The following is a 22,500-nucleotide window of genomic DNA, read 5'->3' as shown; positions in this document are numbered from 1 at the left end:
ACATGCCACGCCCTTGTTGCTGTGAAACCATAATAAAAGGAAATTAAATTAAAACGATTACCGGTATACTAACACACCTTCATCTACAAGGGTACTAATAAAGTTCCTATTAGAAAGTTACACAGTGTAACTGTGGCATTTAGTAAGAGATTGCGCATCATGTTTACACCAAACAGGAAATATCAGACTGAAACTTGGGTTTGGCCAAAAATGGAAAGAAAGCTTTGTTTACTTATATCAGCTCGTTTCTTGCCTGTTAGTTTCAGATGAGTGTCAAGTATTTATGAGTCAATGAGTCAAAGAGTCATGAGTCAATGAGTCAACGAGTTAGTGCAGTTAATTAAACCATAAAATGAAAGCTAAAATTTCAGAGAGTGCTTAGGCCTAATCACTGAAACGAGGGCTTAGGCTTAATCAACAAATTATTGCTATATTGACTGTGAGTCTCATTGACTCATGACTCATTGACTCATAAAACATGCATTCTCGTTTCAGATACAGACAACCTTATCAAATGACAAGGTGAATGAGTAATCTCTAAAACTGGGAATGCCCAAAAACAGTGAATCACTGTAATAAGGAATTCCTAAAACGAACCAAAAAAAAAACAACAACAACAACAACAACTTGCAAGGTACAGTTTAACGGTTATAAGAACTTCCTTTCTTTCAAAACAAACAGATAGATGATTATCTAATAATTCATCCGTTTTATAGATTCACGTTCTGGTTACAAGCAGACTATTCTCATTCACCTTATCCAGGTCCCACTGCCCACGGTAGCTTGCTTGATTGGCGTATATCAATACTCCTTCAAAATGCCTCATCCCATATAACCAACAACCTTTGAAGGCAACCAAAATAGCAACTTCTGATTACTAAGATCTTGATCAAAATACTGATCCCCATGACATTGTAAAACGAACACTCACCTTCAAAAACACTCTTGTTAGCATAGATCATCTTGCCTTCCCCATGACGCTATGGGTAATAAAACAATTATTACTATTTATGATCTGAATAGCCCAGTTAGCTAACATCATCAAACTTTATAGGAAGGAGCACTGATGTCTGTTGGAGTTGGTTGCATTGTTTGTAATTACAGATAATGGAACACGGATCAGAACAGCTGACCTTTAACTGAATGCCAACAGTTGCTTCGATGACTGGAAACACAAAAAACATTCTTTCAAAAGTCAATGTCATGTACTTGTATGTTAAAGCTATGCTGTTTTTTCCATTTCCTTAAGACAATCTCCCCCTTAATTAATAATGCCAAAAGCAGATCACAGTCTGTCAGATAGAACTGTATAAGAGTCCAAGGGAACAAGGGCACTCTGTAAGGGAAACTCCTAGCTGGTTTTCATGTTACGTCACCACTGCCATTTTGATGGTTGAAAACAAAAGATCGCCACCTAGCTTCTTTTGTTCATATCCATCAGCATTGTTCAACCAGTGAATGTGAATGGTTGCATATTCTTATCAGGATGTAGCAGCATGCACAACAACTCGGTACAGAACACGATTCTGTGCTAATCTCCCTGCCTCCTTCAAGGTGTATCCAAGCCTCTTGCTGATACAATCTTCCCATCTCCTCACCTCTCGGACTGCCTCGAGATCTTTTGCCAGGTACTTATCCTTCCAAAGCAGCCTTTTCCAAGGAATCCACGATGTCTTTATATGCGTCCTAGGAACTTTAATTTCCGCTTATATACGGAGTTCTGCAGCCATGCTTCTGAACTTCAAGCTTGTTTCTACTGGTAATAAAGGCATTCGTCCTTCTCTGCGTCTACGACACTTGCAAAATCTTTGTGTCACTTTCGTGCTCAAACCAGCATATATTTGTACATCACATCATTGTCACCTCAGTCTCAATACAGCGTAGATTCATTGCAAAGAAACTAAAAATGGTTATTCTGCTAACCACTGCCTCAAATCTCTTCGACAACGCAAGTTTGTTTGTGTCCAATTACTGAACTTTAAACAGTCGAAAGTCAACTTTTTTCATGCACTGAAGGAAAATTTTATCTGTCAAAGTAGCAACAATGATTCCTACCAGGCCATTTAGCCAAGAGCCTTCATACACAGATCCATCCTTATACGTCATCTTTCCATTTTTATTGCACAAATCATATTCGAAAACACCCTCATAGACATCTCCATTGGAGTACTTCATGACACCTTGTCCATACCTCTGCAAAAGCACGAAAATCAAACTTTTCAGCACATCATTTGATTCCATGGGATTGATGTGGCTCTGCCATCATAAATAATCAAGTACATTGTACGTCCATTCATAAACAAAAGCAAATTTATAGTGAGGCACGCCACAATAGGTTTCTGAAAGTTTACCAGAATGTAGAGAGTCCAGAAAAGGGATACAAAATACGGGTCTTGAGTCATATTAGCATTTGGAGACATAACTAAAAACCAGAGATTTCCAATCACTTTACCATGAGTTCACTCTTGGGAACATGCAGTGTCCCAGGAGGATTTGAAAACAATGGTTTATGCAAAATTTGGGGGGCAAACAAAGTGTATTATGGGGAATGTGAAAATGGTCAATAAAGTATATCTTAGTCGATAAAGTGACTAAATCAATATAATTTATTTTACTTACAGTGTTTTTGAACCAGTTGCCATTGTAGCTATCTCCATTAGAGTATTCCATGCATCCATAGCCATTAATGAGATCTTTGCTCCATCCTCCCTTATAATGAGTCCCATCAGAGCTAGTAAACTCTCCCTCACCACCCCGCTATATGAACAGAAGAGGAGATAGTAAAGCTATAACACTGAAACCACTATGGCCAACAGCTGACCTTTGACAAAAAAACAGTAAATCACGCTGCAATTTCTTGGTGCAATATTACAAGCTAAAGCTACCACTGTCCAAATTGTTTGTTTCATCAGCTTAACTCAGTCACGGCATGTCGCGCTTTATATTTGTTCCATTTTTTATAAATATTTTTACCCAGTGTTTCTTTTTTGTCCGATACTATGGTAATGAATAATTCATGATGGAAATGTTGAAGTTGATCTTCTTCAGATCAAAATAATTTTTCAACAAAAATAATTACATAAATTGCTACAGCACCGCTCAAAGATAAGTGAGCCATCAAACACAACATGTTGAGAATGAAGAGTCAATGCAATTGAAAAAAACAATGCGTTTGCAAACTAGTTTCTTTTCAACACATTTGGTCTTTGTTATTAATTTTGGCACTTTTGAATGGTATTGTTGGTGTGTAAAAAGGCAACAAAGCCGACTGCAATTTGAGCGAGAGAAAGTAAAAAATGTAGTATCATTAATCAATCAATGCACATTGACTGTCAAGGACAGTGTTTTATTTTATTGAACTCATCACTGAACGTTTTGTGATGAAAGGCTACATAATTTTGGTCAATGCGTTTGTGTAACTTGCAGTTGCATTTAACGCAATTACAAACGCATTGAAACTCAAACGCAAACTAGACTACAACAAGTGACAAAAGTAGTGGAGACACTGAACTGGGAAGACCACAATTAGGAAAAAATCACCTCAACGTCACATTTCCTCCCCCCTTCAATGTTGGTAATGGAAAAAGGAAGAGTTGGGGATAAGAAAACAACAATTTTCGGGGGAAGAGGGGGGAGGGGGCTAAAAGGAGAGACTTTGAGGGGGGCGGGGACATGGGACTTTAATATTGTAGTTTGAAACACATTAGGTGGTTCACTTATCTCTGAAAGGTACTGTACATTTCAGATGTGATCTTTAACCCTAAAGGTTAGACACCATTTCCCACAAAAATGGCCCTGCTTCCTTCCCTGATAGTGCTGCCAATTCCATGAGAAAGAAAAACAATGTGTCTGTCCTACGGCACAAAATACTGAAATTTACAGCTTAACCCATTGAGTCCTGGAAGTGAGACTCAACAGGGGGCATCCTGGGGCATCTGATCAGTGAATGGGTCAATGAGAAGATAGTGGTGCTTGCATTAAGTTTACACTTGAACAACCAAGTGAACACATTCTCTAGACTGTCCAACCATCTCTTCCCCTCATATTTACAATCTGGTCTGCTTTCATGAAAATGGTTGAAGAAATCTTAAAAGGATGAGTATAAAGTGTCACACACCCGATTGTCCATCCACAGTCCTTTGTAGCATGACCCATCTGCATAACGCATTTCACCGTGTCCATTGCACTGATCATTGGCAAATTCCCCACTGGATGTAAAAGAAATAAAACACAGACAAAATATACGATCTGACAAAAACGAAAAGGTGCATGTCCTGTCCTATTCAGAATAGGCCTTTTGCAAGCAACGATCACATGGTACAAAATCCGCCATGCTGGAGGGCAAGCTCATTATTATTCCCCCACTGGGACATTAAAACAAACAGACCTGAACCAGTCAAGCTTGACTTGCCTTTGTTTTAATGTCCCAGTGGGGGAATAATAATGAGCTTGCCCTTCAGCATGGCGGATTTTGTACCATGTGATCGGTAGTTGCAAAAGGCCTATTCATCAGCCATATAATTATTCTCGAAGGAAAAGGAAGCTCTTCTTTACCTGCTACCTGTCGCAATTTCCAAGTTTTTGACCAAACTTATTTTATTCATTGTAATTGTAGCCATTTTAATGACAAGTACAATAACTATTGCTATACTCCACAAAGATAATCAATTACAGAGCAAGAATTCCAACAATCAACCAGACAAAAAAGGTGTCTTTGGCTTTGGACTGGACAGTTGACAGGCATGAAAGAAGGTAGAATATGACGAACTATATGCACATGTAAACTGCCATTCATAGGTGGTAAGATAATTCTAGTCACCTTTTTCATGGAGATGAGCCAAAGCAAAGGCTTCCATGATTGTCAATAATACTTACTGGTAAAAATCCTCATTTGGAAAATGCATGCATCCTTTCCCGTGTTTCTATTCATGAAATAAAACCCAAAAAGGAAATAACATTGTACATTTTACAACTCTGCTAAAACATGAGTGCAAAGCAAAGCAAGGTGGGAAGAGCAAAATATCAAATGACAAAATTAATATTTAACAATTATTGGACGAGGTTGAGCAAAATAATTGATCTGCTCACCACTGACAAATCATGATATTTTGCAATAACCGAGTTCAATAATTGTCTCATCATTTTATGACTGAGTTAACTTTATTTTTCACAATTCCCAACAATTAAATCTTTTTCTGAAAGCTCAGGAAAGTGAACTGCCATTTTCACACAAGAGTGTGGTTTCAGTTACAAATGAGCAGAATATTATTTGCAGCAAAACACTTATTTGTAGACAGTTATTTGCAGGTCACGTAGGGGGCTCTCGCCCAATGAAATGGAAGGAGAAACTACATCGAATGATAATATGTTCTTAACTAGTCCATGACTGTAACAATAATTGTTATTGTTATATTAAATAATTGGCAAGTCTTTCAATCACCTTGCTGTGTTTCCATCCTCCTGTGTACCTGAGCCCATTTACACATATTAACTCTCCATCTCCATGAATTTCATTGTGATAAAAGTCACCCACAAAACGATCACCATTCTTGAAATTAATTGCTCCCTGAAAAAAAATCATGAATAAAAAGCCATTTAACCCTTTTCTGCCCAAGATTGACACCTACAGATTTTACTCTGGCTAACGCCAGACAATATTACTCCTTTGTTCATTTTCACTTAAATCGTGTAAATTTCTGCATATGAATTGCTGAATACATGTAGATTCAATTGATTGCCTTTTGCGGGGCAAGCCATCCATTAACTATCATATTTAGCTAAATAAAATTGTTGTTGTCCCTTCAAAGCACTGCCGATTGCTTCCAGGAATTTTTTTAAATTAATTAAAATATCGACAACATTTAATTACCTAATGTGAGAACATGAAAATGGTGGACTATTCAAAGAAATACCTTGCCATGCATTTCACCTTTATACCACTGTCCATGATACACATCACCACTAATGTAATGCAGTGTACCAATCCCATCTAAAAAAAAGACAGCTTGTCTTATTATTTTTTGATGATATTCTAAACATGATTATGTCCAAAAACAAATATTTATTATAATATGATAATGATAATAAAATATCATGATCATAAACCTCAGAAACCAAGGTGAAGCCAGATAGGAGGGGCATAAATACATGTGTACACATTTGAAATTGAGACTCACAAAAGCTGCAAGAAAAGCAAATGGGAACATACCGGTACTCTCCAGAAAATTGCTCCAAAATGAACTATAAGCCATTACTCAAATCAGGGGGAATTTTATGCAATATTTGTACTTTTGAGTCAAATTGTCAAGAAGCATAATTACATGTACATGTATTATACAAAAGCAGAGAAAATCAATCATTCCAGAAAATCCACCCCCCCCCCCCCAACTGACAAAAGTAAAGACTGCTAAATGCATACGTTGTTTGTCATCAAGCCATTCTCCTTTGTAATTGTCCCCACAGTTGTACATCAGCTCACCCAATCCACAACGATCATCATCTTCCCAGTTACCCTACCAAAAAAGATCAACCTTTATCAAAAAAAGCCAGTCTCTTGACAAGAGAATGGTAACCTGTCGAAGCTGAATTAACTGGCTATTGGCCAGGATCACTGACATCACTTGAAGCTGCAGCACGTAGGGCAGTGGACATTCGTTCCAAACCTTTGATAAAAGTCAGGTCTTTAGAGGATTAACAAGTACGTGAGCAAGAATGGCACTTCCTACCATTATGGTGCAGGCTCATTTCCCAAATTTAAGGTCACAGGTACGTTGAGCTTGTTGGTTCTCTACTCAACTAGGAGGAACTTTTTCTCCAGCTACTCCAGCTGTCCCCTTTCACCAAAACCCATCTTTTGATTAGTTGCTAAAAAAAACTGCAGTTTTGCGTTGGTGGGAGTGAAACAAACATTAATTTTTTTTGTTTTTATCAAACGAGTTGAGCTGAGATTTTAATCAGAGGCGCCCTGGTGTAAATGCAGAAATGTAAATGTGTTTGTTTACAGTAGAAGTGCACTTCGATAAAGCTACAATCTTGGTCATAAATAGTTGTAACACTTCGCTTGAACAGCAAGTGAAGCGCATCAAAGCTGTTAATAATGTACCCCTCCTCCTCCTTCCCATCAATGTTGCATTTACTGGTTGTTTTTTGCACTCAAACCCATAAACACCAACATTGAAGGGGGAGAGGGGGCAAATTGCCGTCTGTGTTACAACATTTGTGACTGAGACTGTAGTTCACAGACACTCCATTTTTAATAATCAGAAAGAAACACTTCAAAGTTAACCGAAACATTATTAAGAACCCCAACTGGCAGGAGGTAACTAGTTGGATATTTACAACGAGTGGTCGAGTTGAATCCGTAATAACCCGAAACAAAGCCAACCCAGAGGTTAGAATGGGATTTGAACCCAGGGCAACTTTATGCAAACCCAACACCCAAACCACTGGACCATGCCACCTCCTAAATCAGAGCAAATACCGGTACAAAGGGCTGATGCTAAATGCAAGATCACAAATCTTTCATACCGTGGTTAGTCAATTTTACCTTCATCAACCATTCTTTTATCTTTTGATTTGGTACGCTTTAATGTTGTGTGATGGGATTTCACTAACAGTCTTTCCAATAATTAGTACATGTAGAGCTCTTGCACTCAGCCAGATAAATGATTAAAATTAATATTGTATTTCAATGTAATTATGCTGTCTTCTCAAACATGTGGCTGCTTCTTATGAAAAGGGAGCAACCATACCTGATATTTTGCCTGGTTTGGCCAGGAAAGTGTGCCTTGACCGTGCCTCTGCAAAGCAAGAGAACTCTTTTGTAAGTACACATATTGCTTAAAAAGCGGTTTCAATAAGTACATTGTACCAACAGTTGACAAAAAACATCAGCCACTTCACTCACAGAAGATGGCTACTTTTTTCCTACTGGAAGAAATGAATACTTAATAAAGGAGAGTGAGGTTGTTACAGCACAATCTCAAACTGAGGCCTTGCAGAAGAGTCGTTATTCATAGTCAGTGACCTGCAAATACCAGTTGGTTGCGAATACAATCAATCCGTAGTCAAGCCTAAATCCTGGCCTCACAGTTTACCTCATATTTTACATTTTATACTACCGGCAGAGAAATTTCTGAAATGTGACTGGCTAAGACCAGTAGTATTTTAACCAAATTTGAAATACTTACACAATATCTACATGAAAAAATTAGTTTACATGGTAACCAAAATGATGTTGTTTAATTTTGATACAATGTCAGAAAGATTTCCCAATTGCGATGCAACTCTGAATAAAGCAATTCACTACTTGCACAATTCCATAATACACCTCTATTAGCCCCCCAAACCTTTGCATAACTGTTGTTTGCAATTTCTCCTGGGACATGAAAATGTCCTAAGAGAAGTTGAAAACAATGCCTCTGCAGATTTGGGGGGGGGGGGGGGGTGGGGTAAACGAGGCGTATTATGGGATTTGTGCAAATATTGAATAAAACCTGGCTTCCTGTTTGGACAACCTGAGATGAAGAAGAAGGATACAGTTCAGATAACTATTCTAAGCTATGAACCCAAGGGAAATCTATGAGAAACTAGAGGAGTTTTGGACGAGTCAACTGCAAGCCAGGCAGTTTGCGCGGTATGTTGGCGTCCCTGGACCGTCATTGCCAAGAACTCAAAGTAGTCAACCATTTTTGATCCACAATTATGGTGTAACTGGTTGTACAAGCGAGAGATCTAAATTTAACCAACTTTGAGGAAGCCGATGAGAACAAGCCATGCCTGACTTTCCCAACCCCATAATAAGCTCAGACAGTCAGGCAAGCACGTCCTGCCTACACCGTCCACTAGAAAATGCTGGCCTTAGCTCAACTGTAGCAAACACACTGATGATGAATGAAGAGCAGCAAATAAAGACAATCAACAACTTTCATGGCTGTCAAGTCAATGTTAACTACCAGCTTAGCCAAAAGCTTGGCGAGCCAAAGATTGATAACATTTGATTGTTGAGACTGTTAAGAACTTTCACTCTTTGAAACTAAGATACACAGACATTCAAGTGCAGTGTAGAATCAGTAGAAAATTATTTGGGTGATGTTTGTGTGATCACATGTTGTAAAGCCAATCATTTGCACTTGACTAAATATATTAATGTGTGTTACTATGGAGTGGGAAATTTCTCATCTGGTAGTATAAATTGCTTAAATTTTCCAGCTAAATGTGAGAATCGCTTCTCTCATTCGACTTTCTCCTCAGCTATTTAAAGTGCCCCTGTGATCAAAAAAACCACTTCCTTTTTTCCTTCAGATTTTGAAAGTGTGTTTGCTTAACACCTGACTGGCAAAATTTTGAGCTTTGATTTTTATCCAAAGGCTGTTTACTTTGAGTGTAAGTTTTGGATTTCACGGTCTGCCATTACTCACGTTCAAAACTGACCAATTGGACCTCTGACAGTTGGATCCAGGGAAAAGTGAAGTCAGAGGCTCACTACCTTAAAATTTCAGCGTGCGAACGCAGCTTATTATATATGCAAAGGATGAGTTTAAAAGTCTGAAAGCCCAAAACCCCCGTGCTGTATATTAATTCTGCGGCGTACACACATATTGCATTCTTAAACTAGTGAGCCTTTGAAGTCATTTTCTCCTCGATCCAGCTCTCTCAAAAACATAATGTTAGTAATGGCGGACCATTAAATAGGAAAATTACAGTTAAAATAAAGGTGTCTTTTTGAAATCAAGGCTTAAATCATGGGTCACTTAGTGTTTTGTTAACATAGTTTTGAAATCCAAAGAAAAATATGAATTGATTTTTTGGTCACAGGGGCACTTTAAGGACGGCACCACCTAATAAAAAAAAGTTTTTCCCAAGGCATGACTATGCAGGGAAGTATATCTTACTTTGGCTTCTTGGAATGTGAAATGAACATAGGGGGTAACCATGCATTTTTTGGAGATAATTAGGTTTGTTAATTTGAAAAAGCAGACACTTAGAAACGTTTTGCTTAAACAAAGAAACACAAGTTCTTTTACATGTACAATTTTTATCAGTACAAACGTTTACTTACAGTAAAACAACAGGAACGTCAAAGATCTTTAAAATGAAGAGCAAATTGCAACGGGACGATTGGATTCTATAAATGTGACCTCCCACACACAAGTCTAATGCTCAACAAACTGACAGAGCCAACCGGCCGGTGGTCACCTTACTTCACTTACTGATACAGTCAGTCACTCTACTTGAACCAGCTGCCAACTTTTAATTTTACGGACACCCCCTGACTGAAACATTAATCACATAATTATGCTATTCTTGTCTGACACATTCAGTCATTCACATTGATAATATTATAGAATTTGCTTTTCATACCTGAGGCATTGGCGAACATTTACATGTAGAATAATTGGCAGTTGGACAGACAATCACAATTAAAAGAGGGATTTTTTTCATTACTTTAAAATAATCTGTTCACCTTTCCAGAAACAAAATTCCCACAATAATTTCTGCCATCTTTGTATGTGAATGTGGCATTCCGACTCTCTAAAATTAAAGGACACAACATATTTTGAAAAAAATTTGCACTTACATGTAGTAAACAATTCTATGTACAAGTATAACATTATTTTTATGGAGAACGCTCATTGGCAAGGCAGTACTGGTCAAGGGTAATAAGTATTATCCTTAAGTAGCAATTGACACTCTTCATTGAAAGATGTCAGGCTCAGCTGATTGTGCCTTACATGTATTAAAGTTAGCTGGAAGGAATTAATATGCCACTGTTTTTTGGATATCAATCTTGTTGAATTACTTTACAGATCAGTGACCACACACATTTGTTGTAGCTTAGATGATAGAGCAGCATATGGTGGTGTGAAAGGAAATTGCTTTAAGATGACAACCAGCCTAACACTTGTCATGGGTCTTAAAAATTACTAAGCAAGAACAGAGTGCTTGGGATGATAAAAATGTCTGCCCTTTTGAAAAAAGTGTACATTAATGAACCTACATGTATAGACATTAGAAAAGTTAACAACCAAAAAATAAGTCAGTTATTATAGAACCTACATGGACATTAGCAAAGAGAATGGCAGTGAATTTTCAAAGTTAATAGTATGACCTATGAGGTCGAAGGCATTTGAAATACATTGCTGATGTATTAGCCCTAACTGCAGTGTGCAAGAGAGAAGAAAAAAATAAACCATCAATAATAAAGGATTTGTTAGGTGTGTTTGATTCCTGTTTTGTCATTGATGAGGCAATTAAAAGTAGTTGTACATGTATATTTTGGAGAAAATAGTTAAATATATAAGTATTTCGACTGTTATCTTTCTGCTAATAATACATCTGTTATAATGCAATATTGGTTTTGTGGGATATCACTAGACTTTTTTGCTGGATTGCAAAGCAGGGTGACACCCTAGACTGGAGTGTAAAACACGGGATTTTACAGGATGGTCACCCATCCAGGTATTAACCCCACCCAACAGGACTTAAGATTACTCCAAATCTTCACGGGTGCTCTCCAGAAAGAAATTGGTACTACGCGTGCTGTTTTAAAGGAAACTGCCACAAACTGTAATATCAATACAAAGGTTAATAAATGCAGAATTCAAAAAAAATATATGTGTTTTATTTATCTGTTTGTGAAGGCGAAGGAAGCTGGTAAACAGTAAAATGACCAAGCGCCATTCCGTTGAATTTATCGGGTATCAAACGTGATCGCTGATGAAATGTAACTGTACAGTGTCAATCCCAAAGCACCAATCTTTCAAAGTGTGTGAGCATTTTCCCATATTCCCATTGGTTCTCTTTTTACAGGTCTGTCAAGTTCAACTATTAACTTCACGTTTTGAAGCTGCCATGGGGGAAGTATTTGGTTTGAGCAAAAATGCCAACACACTTTCGTTCCTAATTGTTCATTGAACATTTCAGCCAAATTTCACAGAAATCCGTCAGTTCTACATACGCTATTAATTCATTTGAAGAGAATGCATTTCATCAAAATCGTAGTGCGAGTTTTTGCCTTCAAAAAAAATACAAGCACGTCACACCTTTTCTGAGAGTTGTGTCAACAATGGGCTCACACTGTGAGCCGCAAGCCAATGATATGATAGGACCCCGGAAGTTCACAGCAGGCAAAATGGCGCTCCGCGGAAAAGCAATAGTGTTTTTAGTCATGTTTCATCCTATTTAGCTCCCTCGTGCCTATTTTCCAGTGGTAACAACTATGGGGGAAACCAAAAGGTAAGAAAATTGCATGGGCGACAAAAAATGAAACCGAGGAGCGAGTTTAAAGGTAGGCACTAGTGGCAGACATAAAAGCAATCGGTTAGAACTCTTTTTGCTACTGGTTCCAGGTAAAGATGCAGGGTAAGAGCTGACTGCTCTACAGCTTCTTGGGAAATCTTCGAGAGTTGATCAAACCTTAATCGCTTTCCGCACGATTTTTCCTTTTTTCGTTCAAAAAATCAGTTGCTTTTTTTCTTCTTGGGTCTGGGCTTAGCTTTTGTCTTTATCCAAGGACTTTTTTCTTCTCTTGAGCTTTCATCGTGACGAAGTGACTTTGCTATTTTTGAAAAGCATTCCGCGAGTGTAAACAAAAAATGTTAATTATTTGGAATAGGAGCCGTTTTGCTGCGAAAAGCTCGCTGGGGAGTTCACGCCTTACAAGATTATAACTTACGCCTTTATAATTAATTAACCTTTTTTCTTAAAATCTAGTTTTCTCAATAACTCGCCCACGTTTTAAGATTTGAATTCAATTTTTTGGAAAATTAAAGTTTAAATTGTTAACTTTAATTTGGTCGGAAAAAAAAATTCGGCAAAAGTAGCCCGCAAAGTTTTGGAGTAACCTTAACTTAACTGAACAAAACAATGGGATTCAGTGTTTCCCCTTGAGCAAGCTGTACACTATCACACGAGATCAGGGCAATTTGTGCCAGCCAGTCCAAGCCGGCATCCAAATGCTGAAATCATATGGCATCAGAATCAATACCCGAGGGATATAAAACGGGATTGACAAAATTAGGATGCATTCTCCTTCCCTGAATGTAACAAATTTAACTAAAATTAAATTAATAGCAAAAAAATATCATTATTTAAAAAATCACTAGCCTAAGGAATAATCAACAAAATGAAGTCTGCCTTCCACAGATTGGAATTCTTGACTCTGATGTGCTCATTTGTTTCAATTATGACCAAAAAAAACCTTTCAGGTGGAGTTATTTTTTACTATTAATAAATTCTAATAATTATTTATTACTTTCATTACCAATTTCATAACTCTCATTAGCTTCCTCTCCATGAAGTGCCTGTGCAACTGCTGTCCTTAGTTTCTGTAACCAAACTTTCTTCTCATTCTTTGTTGCAGCATACATGATGTAAGAATGCTCTGGGGTGTATATTTCCAATGAATCCTCAATCACTAAAACAAATAGTAAACAGTTTACAAGAACACAAAATGCTTCATAAATGAAAACCAATTCAAGTGTTTTGTGGTAACATGGAATAAAAATTAACTTAACTCCCAACAACCACTTACAAATTTTACTTTGTCTAATGTCAGACAAATTTACTCGTCAATGGGGTCATCTTGGGACTTAAAGGGTTAAGGCAAAAACCCCTGTAAATGTGCTGCATACTTAATCAGCAGACATGCACTAAAGTCTCTGTCCTCCAGTCAGCTTTCTCAGGATTTACATTAGTTTTGGCAGACCAGTAAAAAGTACATGTAAAGTACCTATTCAAAAAAAAAAAATCCCTGTAGATTAAAGCTTGACATTTTGGGTAGCAAGTATTTTGATAAACATAATTTTGGAATCCCAAGAAAAAAGAGAAGGAAGTTGCTGCACTGAAAAACTTTAAATAAGCAAGGACTTTGAAGTTCCATCTCAGCCCATCTCACCTGACTGAGGATTGTTGTCTTCTAAGTCCATGCACCACAGTGTAACCAACTCTAAAGTTCTCTCCACCTCACTTGATCTTGACACACCTTTTGCTGCAAATACCAGCATATCATTCAATAGCCATGCCTAAAGAAAAGAAAACACCATTGTAAGAAAGCAAGAATACTATTTTAATGATATCTTCTTTATAACTTACTTTTTTTGGTGTAATAACAGCAAGATTTCACTTATGATTTTGAGTCCAGCAAGTCTTCAAAAAGTGGTAAAAATGAATGAAAAAAAAAACTCTAATCTTACCACACACAATGTACCGTACTACAGTGTATAAGCTACAAAATAATGCAAAAAATAATGGCAACTGATCATATTAATGATTTTACAGATCCTCTATCAATAGAGGTTTTGCACGGCAGCCATGTTGCATGGCAGGAACAATGAAAATGTTTTGCATTAGAAAGAACATTTGTTCCCATAGGAAAAAGAATCTATTGTTCCTGCCATGCAACATGGCTGCCGTGCAAAACCTCTATACACCATTTGTTACAATGTCAAGTCAACACTGAGGGTCTCTAGAGAACAGAGGAGGAAGTGCTGCCTATCTCATCGCATTTGTAGATAATCCGACTATTCTTCATGGAAAGAGAATAAACTGTAAGCTCCAACTCACAACAATTGGACAGTAAATTTTAGATTAAATACCCTATCAATTTGCACCCCTGGGTAAAACCAATCAAAAGACTTCACTCACCCAGATGTGTTCACCAAGCTAAGTTTATACAAAGAGAAATGTTGTGCTAGGTTAAAACTATTTACAGGGAAGTACATGTAATTTTAGTACTTGGCGTGTTTTCTTGCTTCCATTCACCACAACGTCAGCTTCTTTGATAAGTGCTCTTCCTTCAAGGGCCTATCATGACAACAACATCAGTACATCACAGTCCAGGACCACAACAATAAATCAACAAAAGAACCCATTCATTTTTTTCATTTTAGCAATAATACTGGTAACTGAGAAGAAGTAAGGGTGCTTGTACATGTGACTGGAGATGAACATACAGTATGAATATTACATGTCCTTTATCACCTCCAGTATTAATTATTATTATTTAAGTGTGAATATAATAATACTCTAAAAGGAATTACATAATTGCAGGTACATAATTTGGACTGGATCAACTCTGATTGCTCACCTAGGATCGACACGAAAAAAATAATAGCCTCGAGAAATCACCCTGGCCCTAAACTTTAAGCGACCTTGGAGGAATTGGGGCAAACCTCAAATAGTTTGGCTCACAAAACCGTTTTTCACTTGATCCTAGGTGAACGATCCAAGTTGATCTGGTCTGACTTTTGTACCTGCCCTTTTATTTGAACCAATAATTAGATTTTTGGGTGACACATGCAAAAAAACTCGCCAGCCAATTAAAATATCCTATGGCTTTCCGTATACGCACATTAAATTTTCAGCACATTTTGTCTGAGAAATCCTCACTTTATTCGTGACCGATTAGTGAGTCTTTTTCCCCTCCCACCCTTCCCGTGTGATCTAATAGGGTTATCCTCTTGGGATTGCTTTAAGGTAGTTCTTCCTTCTTGCATAGATACCTTTCTTGCCATATTTATGCTTTTTTTACTTGTATTAAAAATTGTTTGGGGATAAGTGTTTACAAGACCACCCCTTCATTCCCACAGTGAAGGGATGCTTGGGTTGCCCTACGATGTGGCTTGGGTGAACAATGGTGGCCCATTGTGATGGTTCCATATCTAAACTACGAGTACCAGTTAATAAGATAGTGACAAGTGGTTTTCTTTCTTTTTTAATCTAACATCAACACTACAACTTTGCGCGGGACTGGTGCACAAAGTTTCCCAAGGGGGGTACAGTCGTTACACTTAATAATCCACTTCCCCTTGCTGGCCCCAACCTTCTAGGAGCTTGGCATAGGTAAACACTGCTCAAACAAGCTGTGCTCGGTGCATGGCCAGTATACCACTCACCAACACTAGCCTGAACCCAGTGGCTGCAGTTTCAGATGGCACTCGTGTCCCGGAAGACACTTTATCCCCAGCCTCTTTTCTCCCACCAATATGGCGTCTTCGAAAATTACTGTGTGTGACATTAAAAAACTTTTTCACAACGAAAAAAAGTAAATGGTGGTCAGCAATGTAATTTAGTATCTACAGTATGGTTACCTTAAGACCCTCAACTCGAAGCCTGAGTTGCTCCATTGCTTTCATGCCATCAGCTGTTTGCTTTTGGTTATTGATGTAAACGGCAAGGTGCTCCTATAGAAAATGTGTAATAGCCAGAAAGAATATCTTTTATCGGGAATTTTTCCTTTAGCAATGTTGACACTTTAATTTGATCAAAGTAATGTTATGCACAGACCTATTCACAGACCTATTCACAGACCAACTGTTGTTGTTTTTACATTTTGCACATGTCGACTACAATAATTATTAGACAGCGTAGGTACGTTTAACATGGATGGAAACTTACACCTAATCAAGTGCATTGTGGAACTGCAACATTAAACCAATTGAAAAGTAAAATTGCCTGGTGTCACACAGAATAAAATCTATTACACGTAAGTGTAATAGCCAGAAAGAATATCCTAGTAGTCCTAGTAGTCCTAGTAGTCAGTGGGTTAATAATAAAGAGTAAAAGGGCTGACAGATGATTAACTGACGTAATAATTATTACTTAAACAATAAAGAATGTTTTTCGTGTTTCCATGCCTCATCTAAACACGAGGGGGAGTTGGGAGAATTCAAGACAGTTGCATAACTGTCGAGAATTCTCCCAACTTCCCCGAGTGTTCAGATGAAGCTATGGAAACACGGACAAAAGTCCTCTATTGCTTTTATAAAATAGTTCTCAAAGACAATTCGACAAATGAAGGAAACGAAGGAAAAGTCTTGATCGAAACAGATTTCCTTGATACATGCTCATTTTTCCAAAAACAAACTTGCTGAACATCTTGTTTAAAGTCCAGTTTGCAATCAGTTCTGTTTTCACAATTATTACAATGTTCTTGTGAATATTTAGCGGTCAGGAATCCTTATGCGATATAAGGCGAGATTTCTTGAACTGAACTGATTGCGAACGGGATTTGAATGAGAATGATGGTCAAAGAGTTTGCTGTATATCAGAAAGGTCTCTCAAGAGTTGCTTGGCAGCGACAAAACAGCCATTGTCATACAAGCCATTACAGTATTCACGAGTAAAGTTATCACACTTTAAATTGGTGCTCAAGAATTTCTTAGGCTTGGACATTTAAAGTAAACTTAGACTGTGAGCAGTCTCTGTTTTGCTCTAGAATCGTTGAAACAAATGAATACATTGAACTTTCAATGGTTGAAGCTGCGGGTCGCAAATACTGTAGCAAAATACCGTGAAAAGAGAGACTGCAATGGTTTCATGTTGCGTTTTGGAACCTCGGTGCTTCGGTCACTGGGGTTCCAAACACGATATGAAACCATTGCAGTCTCTCTTGTCACTCTCACCAATGTCCGCGTTATTTGCGACCTGCAGCTTCAGCCATTGAAGGTTCAACGCACACATTTGTTTCAACGATTCTAGAGCATAAGAGAGACTGCTCGCAGTCTAAAGTTTGCAATTGCTTCACTTGAAGTGCTTCAGTCTCAACCTACCATCTTGGAATAGGCTTTGCTCAAGTTGCCATGGTCCGGGTGATTTTCTGGTGTTCGTTTTAGCAAGTCCTGAAACACAACAGAAGAACACTTCTTCAGTCTTAACAAGTTAAAGAAAGGCCTGCGGTTACAGCTCTTGTTTTCATAGATGATTGAGGACCAGACTTTGAGAATCCTGAGAATTGGCTTTCAACATACATGTAGTTAATGAATGGGCATGGTTATGAAACTCGACAAGTCTTTTTATTTAATGTTTCTGTCTAGTGTATTTTTGGCCTTGACGGTGCACAAAACACACCTTTTTTCAAGAAATTAACCAATCAAATCTTTCAATTAAATTATGCGCACCTAATTTGCAAAAACAAAAGATTGCGCACTGTCACCATCAATTCAACATTGATTGTGACAACATTGTTCTCGCTTTTGAGAGTTTCCCTCGATTAACTATGCTTTCATGGAGAAGAAAGTGTTTCAAGTTAGTGGTTGTCAAACACTGTTTTTACTGTGAGCACACTTAAAATTAAAATAATTAATGGGGTTTCAACTTCAAAAGCAAAGAACCCTGTGAGAAAAGACTTTTCGAATACACACAATGATTTTAATATACTCATCACAGAACGCTCCAAAAACATCACAAAGAAATTGACAACATTGTGGATGTTCCACTTTGTTTCATGACTTGCGCAATGTTGCGACGCATACATCATTCAGTTCCCACTGAAGCCAATGAAAACATTCTATATACATAAGATAAACATCCCAAGGGAGCATACACTGTATTAAAACCATTGAATTAGTAGAATGTAGCATACATCCCATGGGAATACAATTTCTGGTGCTTAGGATGCACATCATAAAAATTATGATGGCAAAGTGTGACTGTGGACTTAATTTTTTAAAACTGTTCTAAGCCACACAGATTCAAATCAAAACTGATGAACAGATGCTGTAAAAGTTTATGCTTTTCACATATATTTTACGTGATGTTTAAAAAACAAGCAGCAGAAACATGCGCTGCAACCTTGAATCAAAAACATTCCACAAAAAGCATTTCCCTTGGGAGTCCAAAGAAAGGTTCTAATTTTGAGGGAAAGATATCAGCATACAAGAAATATAGGCACGCATTGCGTCCAAAAATGCATAATACTGTTTTGGCACATGTACCATATATCTTTGTAGTGCCAAGGTAGATGTCTTAGGTAAATAGCCCCCTGAGATGACATATGGTTACTAGTAAAGTACTAAACCCAGAAAGATCAAAGAAAATAAAAGGGAAGGAAGAAACATTGGCTTTGAAGCTGACATGTTGATCATTTTCAAGTTCCCTTGCAACCTTTTTATCACCACAAGCATCAAACAGCTTTCCAAGACAAAACATGGATGGGGGACCTCAACTCAAAATATACGACTTGCTGTCAGTAACAAAGGACCGAAATTCTATTATAATGCTCAAAAAAATTAATGTGAACTAAGCAAAGTGCAGATTTTGTTTGCCCGCTTTAAATTATGCAAAAAAAATATTGATGCAAAAGTAAATAAATATTGATATAGAGTTTTTAGAAAGAGCAGAAGCAAGTTTTCAGGAAGTGTCGATTGACAATAAAATATTAAATTTTTTTGCCATCAGCAACAAAATTTGCGACAGGAAAGCAACATAAATTTTGAACCGCTCATATTAAAAGCTACCATCAGTGAAAAACATTTTGGGAGATTTTTGCTATGTTCAATTTTTCTATTGTACTTTTGGCTGTACAAGGAAATCACAAATTCGAAATCGATTTCAGTGGCTGCCATGAACAAGTTATCGTGCGTGTTTACTAAAAACTCAATAAAAAAAGGATACATCTGTGTCAAAATGATGGCAAGACACCAGGTTAGTTTGCTTCTTTTTTCTTTCAAGTGTTATAAAGTTTGACAAGAAATGTGCAGATTCAACACAAAGATCACAATTGCCTAACTCTTGAGGTTGACCATTGTTTCTGCAAAGTCAAAAATTCACCCCACTAGCCGAGGTTATTTATCACCAGGCAATTCCATTGTTTTGGAAATCGCAGCTGCTTTATCATTCATCAGCATCACAAATACTTGCCAATTTTGGGGCTCATTTGTTGAAACTCAAGCATGCTTCAAACAGACCTGTTTATTTTCATGAGTTATGCATGCACTGCAGGCCTATTGTCACCACAGACTAACAAGTTCTTACACACGGTATGCTCTTACACTCTTACACTCTTACAACCCGGTGACATAGTGTGTAGTGCACTTGCAGTGCATGACCACAAAAACAAAAAACAAGTGGAGCTTATAAACAGTGTCACGGTGATTTTAAAAGCATGTTTTTTTCTTTCAGTCCTTATTCTTTGCTGTCAATGGTTGAAGGAGGGTGGTTAAAAAAGCTGCGTAAGAGAAAGATCAGAGAATTTGAAAATGCTGATGAAGAAAAAGCGCTGTTGGAAAAATCTGTTCCAAAATCAACATGATATCTAACAAAATGGTCTTTTAATATTTTTGCAAAATGCAAGGCTGAACAAACAAGCAGCAAACAAAGAAGCAAGGTTCGATGTGGAACAGGACAAAATTTAACATAGCAGCAGAGTAGTTGAATTTTTTGGTCGACAAAATTTGTTGAAGAAGCTTGGAAGGAGAATGGGTAAAAGTATCCGCCCAGAAGTTTGTAATGGCTGAAATCTTGATGAAAATGATTAGGACTATTTTATGAAGATCACCAGTGACATTTACCGTAAACGTCCATGTATAAACCGCATCCGTAGATAAGCCGCACCCCAAATGTAGAAGCGCAGATTTTGGACAAAAATGTAATACAATAAAGTTTGAAGTTCCAGTAACGTTCTATTGCTATAAACCAACAAGGACAAACAATCAAGGTTTCACCATAAAGTTGAAATTCCTTCGATATTGAAACAAAACGAACGAGTGCTTAGTAGCCACGCTTTAAATGTGGGGAGGAGTCTGGGCCAGGGCCTGGGTATCATGACCACGTCTATAAAGATGTATTCATGCAGAACAGGAGCTTGATAATGCAGTCAACAAATTTGCCGAGAAGGTGGTCAAGGACAACAAAACAGTTGGCCATTTACCTCGCGAGTACTCGCGAATTTTGTGGTATTTTATCGCACATGGCGGAAAGATATGCGTGGAAGTGACTGGCCAAAGACGTCACTGCAAACAGCTGTGCGGTGGAATGGAGATTCCTTGTAGGTTGGTGTTTACTTGTTCGAGTAAAGCGAAAATTAATCGCTTGAAAGAACTCTTGGAGAGCAAGATTCGTTGATAAACACTCGAAGACACAAACGGCTCCTTTAGGAGCCACCACTCATTAAAAAGTCAATGAACAACAGCAACATGCTCTCAGTTTCTTTAAGTTTCTTAAGAAGTTGTATGAATATTAATTAGGTTTGTTAAAACTCCAAACACAGATGTATCCATGGATAAGCCACACCCTTGATTTATGGCTTCAATTTTGTGAAAAAAAGTGCGGCTTATACATGGACGTTTACGGTATATAAAGATCATTTCTTTGAGAATAAGCGATAATTGCACTGTCTGCACATTCAGCCCCATACTCCCCCAGACTGAAATCAAAGCTGCCATCAGGCTTTTCAGAATGATCATACTGCATACACAAAGATTCAAGGTATAACGGTTCATACACATGACGTTTCATCAATATTTTGATAGGCTGTTATCCTTATGAATTATCAGGTAAAACACAATGATGAACTTGATTTAAGTGTCTGGTCTTCTAGCGCTGGGGCAGTCTGACTGTGGACACTGTCCATAGAAATCATATCATGTGACTTAGTGAAGCAATCACCAAATAAGGAAATAATTTCAGAATGAAGTCTTACTCCTCCACAAGAAAATTGCCAATCAAAGAGTTAAAACTATTTAGAGCTAGGTCCAATACTTTGTTCCCTAAAAAAAAAACTGATTTGGTTTTATGATAACAATGTACGCCACTGTGCTATCAGTGATGAACATTATTAACATTACGTATACAGTACTTCAGTTAGCAAGATGCAGCTACAATGCATGCACACACCTGAAGAAGAAGTAAATATCGTGGGATCCTCTGCACAACTGAAATAAGATATGCTGGAAGATTCAGTCCAGCTTGACAAACTTGGTGCTCATAGCAGCTCTAGCAAAAATATTAAATTAAAAGAAAAATGAGTTAAAGAAAGCTGCGCCATTTCATCTAATCTCATATCAGTCTATTTCACCAGTCCTTTTTTGGCAAGAATTCAACCTTTTGAATCAACCTTTTGAATTCAACCCCTTGACCAAGGTTGAATTCAACCTTTTGAATCAAGTTTGCCAGTACCGCTAACAGAAAAGCAGAAATAACATTATTCCCAAAGGGCAATAACTAAGAGGTGTGATAAACATACATGTACATATCTCACATTGCTAAATGTTTTTTTATTTGCAAATACATGTATTTTAATTCTAGATTAATAATGATTTTAAATTAGTAAATTTCCACAAGATCATAATATTATTTGTTGGTTTCTCAATGTCACAGTTTCCAAAGCTATTTAGATTATGACGACTGCAATAATTTGGCATAGAGACTTAACGAACGCGAAGGCTGAGAGGTGAACCCAAATTTAATAAATTACATGACAAAGCCTTCAAAGGGAGGGAAGGGTGGGAAAAAAAGTTCTGTTTTAGATAAGGTACTCCTTGAGTAAACTTTGAAAGCTGGAAAATGGCACTTTGGACGTTACATAAGTAGACAGGTATCTGTAATGCAATCGTGTGAGTACATGTGGAGCTGCCCAAACTGAAAATTCATGCAAACTTAAAATAATTATACAGTATCACAAGTGACAACAAAAGCTTCCTGGTAACTTACATTGATGAAAGCTTCAAATTCCCTCTTTTTGATCTTGTCTTTGTAAAGCTTTTCAGCTGCTGGATAGTT

General features: G+C 37.5%; 1 protein-coding gene across 3 annotated transcripts in view; it reads right to left on the bottom strand.

The window, feature by feature from the left end:
• The window catches only part of LOC138008256 (uncharacterized), a 54,478-nt gene that overhangs the window by 6,708 nt on the left and 25,270 nt on the right, over positions 1-22,500 (bottom strand). For all 3 annotated transcript variants that reach the window (XM_068855532.1, XM_068855531.1, XM_068855533.1), the window contains 19 exons: positions 22,432-22,500; positions 21,616-21,714; positions 17,553-17,621; positions 16,092-16,184; positions 14,737-14,805; positions 13,898-14,024; positions 13,265-13,417; positions 10,466-10,533; positions 7,752-7,799; positions 6,419-6,512; positions 5,913-5,989; positions 5,441-5,566; positions 4,876-4,922; positions 4,118-4,208; positions 2,620-2,757; positions 2,056-2,193; positions 932-980; positions 755-843; positions 1-19 (listed from right to left, as the gene is read on the bottom strand). The exon at positions 1-19 is cut by the window's left edge and continues 33 nt beyond it; the exon at positions 22,432-22,500 is cut by the window's right edge and continues 48 nt beyond it. In XM_068855532.1, the coding sequence (XP_068711633.1) occupies positions 1-19; positions 755-843; positions 932-980; positions 2,056-2,193; positions 2,620-2,757; positions 4,118-4,208; positions 4,876-4,922; positions 5,441-5,566; positions 5,913-5,989; positions 6,419-6,512; positions 7,752-7,799; positions 10,466-10,533; positions 13,265-13,417; positions 13,898-14,024; positions 14,737-14,805; positions 16,092-16,184; positions 17,553-17,621; positions 21,616-21,714; positions 22,432-22,500 (1,663 nt within the window). The remainder of the gene's footprint in view (positions 20-754; positions 844-931; positions 981-2,055; positions 2,194-2,619; positions 2,758-4,117; positions 4,209-4,875; positions 4,923-5,440; positions 5,567-5,912; positions 5,990-6,418; positions 6,513-7,751; positions 7,800-10,465; positions 10,534-13,264; positions 13,418-13,897; positions 14,025-14,736; positions 14,806-16,091; positions 16,185-17,552; positions 17,622-21,615; positions 21,715-22,431) is intronic.

Source organism: Montipora foliosa, chromosome 6 (genome assembly GCF_036669935.1).
Source record: "Montipora foliosa isolate CH-2021 chromosome 6, ASM3666993v2, whole genome shotgun sequence".
Lineage (NCBI taxonomy): Eukaryota > Metazoa > Cnidaria > Anthozoa > Scleractinia > Acroporidae > Montipora > Montipora foliosa.
This window is presented reverse-complemented; position numbering and strand designations above follow the sequence as displayed.